The sequence below is a fragment of the Anneissia japonica genome, unplaced genomic scaffold (assembly GCF_011630105.1).
Source record: "Anneissia japonica isolate Jap-2015-1 unplaced genomic scaffold, ASM1163010v1 scaffold287960_len3192837_cov198, whole genome shotgun sequence".
NCBI lineage: Eukaryota > Metazoa > Echinodermata > Crinoidea > Comatulida > Comatulidae > Anneissia > Anneissia japonica.
Genome location: NW_022712725.1, coordinates 880,368 through 888,403, shown reverse-complemented (window position 1 = coordinate 888,403; position 8,036 = coordinate 880,368). Strand labels below are relative to the sequence as shown.

General features: G+C 34.3%; 1 protein-coding gene across 1 annotated transcript in view; it reads left to right on the top strand.

Annotated features, from left to right (window-relative positions):
- Nucleotides 1-8,036, top strand: part of LOC117108038 — a 25,940-nt gene that overhangs the window by 8,698 nt on the left and 9,206 nt on the right. The window contains exons 8-16 of the mRNA XM_033249884.1: nucleotides 570-586; nucleotides 757-1,154; nucleotides 1,318-1,477; nucleotides 2,088-2,165; nucleotides 2,855-2,973; nucleotides 3,377-3,541; nucleotides 6,295-6,914; nucleotides 7,010-7,224; nucleotides 7,686-7,807. Of these exons, the coding sequence (XP_033105775.1) occupies nucleotides 570-586; nucleotides 757-1,154; nucleotides 1,318-1,477; nucleotides 2,088-2,165; nucleotides 2,855-2,973; nucleotides 3,377-3,541; nucleotides 6,295-6,914; nucleotides 7,010-7,224; nucleotides 7,686-7,807 (1,894 nt within the window). The remainder of the gene's footprint in view (nucleotides 1-569; nucleotides 587-756; nucleotides 1,155-1,317; nucleotides 1,478-2,087; nucleotides 2,166-2,854; nucleotides 2,974-3,376; nucleotides 3,542-6,294; nucleotides 6,915-7,009; nucleotides 7,225-7,685; nucleotides 7,808-8,036) is intronic.

The following is an 8,036-nucleotide window of genomic DNA, read 5'->3' as shown; positions in this document are numbered from 1 at the left end:
GCAAGGGTCACTCAGTTACTGTACTCGGAATCCTTAATAAAAGGAGGATGGCTTACATTCCATATACATTAATATATATATTTTTAACATTACCGATCATTTAGTACTATTAATCAGGATTTTTTAAATTTTTTATTAACTAAAATTAAAGTTATGGAATGATATCATGTTTACAGTTAGTCTTATATCATTCGTCATCAATGCATTGTCAGTCAAAATTTAATCTTAACATTGTAAGCTTAATATAAGTTGTAAGCCTATTAAAGACTTGAAAGATATTATTAATATATTATTCTCCTGAAGACAATTGAAGGAACTCAATCGAAACGTCAAGACATTCTCAAACAACAACAGTTCTTTTCAGATCTATCTACGTGGTATACTGCAAGCATTAATATATATTATTAATATGCCTACACAATTGTTTTAAGACAATGCCAGATTTCAACCGGAAGTGTATTCGTACGTAGCTAGTGATGCTGTTAAAAATACGACTGTAATGTTAATTTCGAGTTTAGTGACCAGATAAAATATCCACTTTTTAAGTCGATGTTTAATGCTTCATTTAGTATAGACGAGAATGTGCGTAAGGACATTTGAATGCCCAAAACGTCCAAGTTTATATATTTACCAAGTAAACAGAAGAGATAGACTTGTGTTTCATAAGCAATCTCCATGAGCAAAGGTCAAGCTTTATTATATACCGTCTACAAACAGTTTGTAGGCCTAGCTTATAAATATCTATTTAACACTAAGTACAGTATTCGTTTACACATTATACCCCGTGGCTTGCAGTTATGCATTCCAAAATTATCACAACCATTACGCTTTCCTGCATCATTGCGTTAGTTTACGGTCAATCTCCACATGTAATTACAACGTTGGGAGAAGTTGAAGGAAAGACGATTCTTTTTTCTGAAGATTCATACATAGGTGTCAATAAGTATATCGATGTATACAAGGGTATTCCATACGCCGAGCCCCCAGTCGGTAGTCTGCGCTTTGAGAAGCCGAGCCCAAAAGAACATTGGATAGGTACCTTGAACGCGACAGAATATAGTCCACCGTGCATCCAGCCTGTAGATGCAAATCCGTATACAGTTGTGGGTAAAGAAGATTGCTTGTACTTAAACATATTTGTTCCCCAATCTAAGGTAAAGAATCCTCGATTCTGTGTAAATATTTTGTCATATATAATAATTTTTTTTATTAAACAGTATGTTGTATAATTAGACCTATGCGATATTGTTTTTACCAACATATTATTTGTTTAATGCTTCATAGATTTATTATTACTATTTTATCATTATTATTTAGCCACATAACGCATCTGTCATGTTATTCATTCACGGAGGAGGCTTCCTGACAGGCACAGCCTCAACAGACGATTACTCTGGGGTGGTATTAGCTGCCACCGGTGACGTCATTGTGGTAACCATCAATTACAGGCTCAACTTTTATGGTTTTCTTACAACAGGTACGGATAAAATATATTCATACTTTAACAAACTAACTATATTGCTTGAAGTTTCAGTACATGCGATCTGCTAATTACAGATAGGCTTACATTATTATGTAAAGAAGATAATAAATTATCTAATATTTTTATGTGACAATAATCATTATGAGATTTAAACATAGTATTTAACCTCGTGACTACTAAAACCCTGAGATCGTAAGTTCTTAACCATCAAACCGTAACATTCATACACTCCATAACAACCATGGAGGAATAAGTTTAGCTTATTCCTCCATGCTTAACAGTAGCGACGTAATAAGTGTTAATAGCCAATTGACTTATTTAGACATTAAAAACTTACTGTTAAGACCAATATTTTATCTCATATGTTATGAAATTCTATAAAATAATAATTTATATATATTGAAATCATTAATGTATATTGTAAATAGGCCTATTAAAAAAGCGGCAAATTTTCTGCACAATCATGTGTTTAAAGATATTTTTTCGAATCTCATAGAAACTACCTTAAGGAATCCCAGTTACTGGCCTGTATAGAATATGGAAAATGAGCATATAGGCCACCTCTAACTATAACTCCACTGGAAACTTTATTTTTCTCCCACAGGAGATGATGACTATCCCGGCAACGCAGGACTGTTCGATCAGCTTGAGGCTTTAAAATGGGTAAACAAAAATATTGGAGGTAAACTGTTCTTATTGATGTATGAAAACAAAAGCAATAAAAAATACTTCCAAATATCTGCTAACCATATACATTTATGATAATTCAAGAAGAAATAAATAAGGAATAATGTCATTTTTGCATTACATTTTGTAGACTAAAGTAAAATGCGGTTTCCCCATCATAAGATTATGAATTTTAGGTTCTGATTTCAATTGATGGATAGGGCCTACTGCTTAGATCAAATAAACAATATAACAGACAGATGTATATGACCATAGAAAATGCGCATTATTTTCATACTGTTTGCTTAAGTATCATCACAGCGGGGATATTTTCAATGAAAAAATCAGGTGCTCGTACGATGTTCAGTACAATGACGTTGTGAGTCATCAACTTCATATCTTGCACTGCTTACATTTGCTTGTTAAATTCGAGCATCCTAATAATAAATATAAAAAGAAAATTAAAGCTTCAATCTGCTTCACTCTTGAATGTATAATTTTTACATTCTTTCTTGCTGTATTATACATCACTGATGTATGTGACTGTTTTTAACTGTTTTTTTTTTTACAAATATTTCAATAGTAATAATAATAATAATAATAGTAGTAATAGTAATGTATACACGCAACATATTTTTTTCTAAACGTAATTTTTGGCGTTTAGAACTTATATTGTTCAAACAAGAATGTTGTTACGTTACACAGCGTTTGGAGGCGATCCATCACGTGTGACGATCTTCGGTGAAAGTGCGGGGTCGGCCAGTGTAGATTATCATCTCCTCTCAAAGCAAAGTTGGGATTATTTTAATCAAGCAATTTTAGAGGTAGGCATAATGGTTAATGATTGTATGTTTGATGACATGTTTGTACTACTACTGACAGTACTACTGTAACTGCTGCTACTATTACTACTGCTGCTACTACAGTAGGCGCGCTTACTTCTACTGCTACTGATGCCGCTACTCTCTACTACTGCTGCTGCTGCTGCTGCTGCTGTTGCTGCTGCTATATATATATATATATATATATATATATATATATATTTGTGTGTGTGTCCTTTAATATAGATATAGGCAAGGGTCAAAAGACGATACCCATCTAAGTCAAATAGCAGACATGCGGGTAGCTAATTTGCATAGTTGATATTTTTTAAGTTTTATGATAACAAACTTTGTCAGTGTACTTAATTTGCCAGCATACATGAATTCAATGGATTATACATTTCAGAGTGGAACTTCTCTATGTGAATGGGCCTATACGGAACGGGAAAAGGCTAAAGATCTAGCAATCACCATTGGTAAGAAAGTAGGTTGTGAATTTACGGATAGTAAATCATTTGTAGAATGCATGAAAGGTGTCGATCCTGGAGCTGTTGCAAATGCGTCTGTTGGGGTAAGATTATTGTGATTTAATTATGTTTAAGGACATATTCATGTGTTTGTCGACCAATGTCAACATTGCATGGGCTAGTTTTAAAAGTAAATTCATTGATGTCATAGAGAAATTAGTTCCTCTTAATACTGATGTAGAATAAATCGCAACACTAATGATTTTATGAGTGGTGACATCTTAAAGCCCCATTCCAAGCAAAACTTCATATTTTTAAGAAAAATCTGACTTATATATGTTAGAAAGATTTATAAACATAATCCACAATTGCTAGTTTAACTGAATTTAGACATTCCTATACATGAAAAATAAGTAAAATAAGACTCAAATTTGATTTTTTTGTGTTCCACAGGCGGATGAATTTTGTTATGTTTGATTTTGAGACAGGTGCCAGAAACATAGCCTAGCAACACTGCTAGGCTAGGCCTAGCCTTACCTCGATTAAAGTTCTGTTATCAAACAAAAAACGACCAACATGATATTTTCCGTTGCTAGTGTTGACACTTGTGGATATAATATTTTATTGAAATTACTTGTTTAAATGATTCTGGCTGCGCTTCAATTGAATGGTTTAGTCCCTACTTAAATGGCCGTAAACAGTCTGTTTATATGAAAGGTACTTTCTTCTGGTCTTGCCAATAGAGTGTGGAGTGTCCCAAGGCAGTACCGGTATTCTTGGGCCTCTTCTATTCCTTGTTTACGTAAATGACATTGCTATGTTTTTTTACCCCTCTTGTAAGGTTATTTTATATGCGGACGATTCTGCAATTTTATTTTCTGATCCCGACCCTGCTTTTATTGAGGAAGTTTTGTGAAAGTGCCTTGAATCTTCGGTTTTAATGGTTGCTCTGTGAAAGCGTCTAATTCTGTTAACTACGTGTGCGTTCAGATTGTCTAACAAGTGTCTGGCGAACTCATTGCTGAATCGATAATTTCTAGTTAATTCTCATATTAAATTGTTATATTAGTCACAACAACTTTCATTATAATAGTCGCAAGTTACTTATATTTGCTCTGGTTCAAGCCATTTCTCATCTTCTTGGTTTTCTGAGATCTCTAATGCCAGGATCTTTCAAAAAAGTTTCAGATTTCTCAAACATGATAAAAGATATCGGTTTACTTAGTGTTATTAATAAAGCTAAGTTTTTAAGATTAGGCCTATGTAATGTGTACAACATTTTCACCAAAACGGTCCCATTTTATTTAACTCAAAAATTTAAACTCATACAAAATTGTCATCACCGTTTCACACGTAGCAGTTCAGTAAACTTTACGGTCCCTATAAATTATTATAAATGGCGCGGTGCTGACAAAACATTTTATTTCACATTAAATTAAATTAAAATTGGAACAGATTCAACCAACAAAAATAAAGCTCTCCACATTTTAAACTATTTTCATAAGTCTCTCAAAGACCACCTGTGAAATGGATAGGTGTTCAATGATTTCCTATATTGCCTAGTCTTCAGTGGTGGCGCCAGGATTTGTCCGACGGGGAAGCTGAGGTCCCCGACAGGGTTGGGGAAATATCCCCGACGAGAGCAAAGTGGGCGTGTTTCGAAAATGGTCCAGGGGGAAAAGCCTTCAAAACATTTGACAATTTAGGGGTTTCAACGGCTTATTTAATTGATTTTATAGTAGATAGATTGATAGAATCTACCATTTAGTATTAGGTGAAAATAATTATATTTTTTTTGCTTCCCGTCGAGTTGTCGTTTATCTCCCCGATAGGGGAAAGGTAGCTTCTCCCCCCCCCCCACACTGAGGCCAAGTCTTTTGTTATGGAAATTAACTTTCAGTTAGTCAAATAAGTCTATTTTTTCATTAATTTTAAGTAGGTGAAAGAAGTTTTTAGTTTTCAAATTGTTAATATTTTAATATTGTCTATTTTAATATTATTAATGATCACTTTAAATTTAAGCAAATTTTCTTGTTTTCGTTTGCATGATCCCAATGGAAATAAGTTTCTTTGAAACCTTTTTGGGCTATTCCTTACTTTCACAGTTTTAAATTGTATTTTGTATTTTACTCTCATTGCTAAATAACTTCAAATCAAATAATACCATGATATTGCTACTTAACAATATTTTAGCGTGGTGTTTGCCATTTCGCTACCGGTTTTAGAATTTAAACTATATAATATGCATTTGTATTTTTGGGTCAGTCAACTCAAATTTTTTATATTTTGTATGAAAAAACAGCATAACTATATCATACTTAAACAATGGCGTCTAATAAATATATTGTTTATATAAAATAAATATATAATGTTAATAATGTTATTAATCCTTAAAGACTTCATAGCGAAATGGCAATAATAATTAAGAAAATGTTTTCGGTATACCGAATGATGCTCTTCATCATTCTTTAAGACGGTTAAGCTTGGTTTCCGTAAAATCGCTGCACAGTCGCTACAGAGTTTGTACTGCAATCCTTGCAGTGCGTAGCTGTCCCCGACGCAATCAAGAACACTCCCTGATTCAGCTTACTAATCGACGTCACCAAAGGAGTCTACGGTATCGTGTAGCGATTTTTATGGAAATCAGGCTTTAGTGTATACTAATCGAAAGGTTTGGAGATTACAATCCAAAGTATCATACATTGTAAAGCGTCTTCTAATCATCAATTTATTATCAAAATAAAGAATATCACTATATTTCTAACCAATTGATTAATCCTTATCTAAATAAATAGGCTAAAATTCCTATAAACTTGTAATTTTCAAATCATTTTTAATAATTGTTTATGTTTAACAGATAAATGTTTATCCGGGGCCAGTAGTAGACGGAATATTTATTGAAAGCAGTCCAGAGATTCTGATACGTAATGGAGAGTTTAAAACTGATACAAAAATCATCATTGGAACAAACAAAGATGATGGTACACTTTTCTACTTATACCTACCAGACTACCTAACTCCAGATACTCCCAAAGTTTCCAAATCCCAGTTCCTTAATCTAATTCCAACAGCATTTGTTCCAATTGAGGAAGCATCAAATCCCCATATTTTGGACTCTATATATTTCGAATACACCGACTGGTCTCACGCAGACGACCCTGAAGCTAACTATTTTGATTCAGGTGTTCAATTGGCCACAGATTTTCAGTTTCTCTGCCCAAGTGACGCAGTACAGCGTGCGCATGTCCCAGTTGGTAACAAAGTGTATGTTTATCTGATGTCTCATACACCAAAAGTTCCGATATTTGGTTTCGATTTTGACTGGCTTGGAGCTGGCCATGCCGAAGAACTCCAATTTGTGTTTGGATTGCCTTTTCTTAATGGAACACATATCTACTCTTTAGAACAGCCGTCTGATACCGACCGAAATTTGTCGGTGGAATTTATGAGATACTGGACAAACTTTGCAAAAACAGGGTAAGTTTTATTAACATTTAGATGCTTAGTCTAAACAAATTGTAAACTACGCTATTTAGCTTACAACTTTCAACTACTCCTGTTTATGCCCTTAGAGATCCAAATACCAGAGGGAGTGAGGTGTCAACCCCTTCCTTTGATGAGGATCTTGCCGTCTGGCCAGAGTTTACAATTCCTGAACTTAACTACCTCGATATTAATCCGACGTCGTCACCTGAACGAGCTTATCGAGCCGACAAGTGTGCCTTCTGGAGCACGTATGAACCAAAACTCGAACAATATGCAGGTATGCTATATGAAATAGGTCTATGTTAGCCCAACATACATGTGCTGGACGTTGGAGTGTTCCGTGCAAATTGGTATTGTTTTGTAATTGTTATTTAACTGGAATATCATTATTTGGAGAGCCACCTAGATAGTAACTTATTTTATTTTTTAGCAATCCGGCCGGCTCTTGGGTGAAACACGAGATACCTTTTTGCAAATTTAAAATAAATTAAATAAAATTTAAATATGTTCACAGTGTTTCTACTGTTGTGTTTGTCGTTTTTAAATCGCTAAATCGAGTAAAATCGAAACCAGATACACCTCTCTATTTCCTGCTTTCATGCCATGTAATAAACCCCCTTTGGTCGAAGTTTGCGAAATGTACTCTAAACTTAGTAAGATTAAAAGCAGCAAGGCAGCTGGATATTATCGACAATATAGACCGTTACCAATTTGGATGTTTACATGGATGTTCCACCACTCATTGCCTAATTGAAATGTTAGATAAGCTATATAGAGGGCTAGACAAGGAAAATTCTGTTGGCGCTATGGTAATTACAGATTTTACCAATGCTTTTGATTGCATTGATCATTCTGTTGCTATTAATCGGCTTCTTGAACTTGGAGTCAGGAATGAAATTATACCCCGGATCATTGAATTCTTACATTCTCGACGTCAGAGAGTTAAGTATGGATCTGCATTCTTGGGCTGGCATTAGGCCCGCTGATTTTTTCATGTGTTATTACGAGTCTACATGCAGTCGATTTAAGTATGTCGATGATATTACACTTGTTAATACATTTAACCCCTGTCTCTTATACCCATCTAGCTGTGTATAAGAGACAGCCCTGATT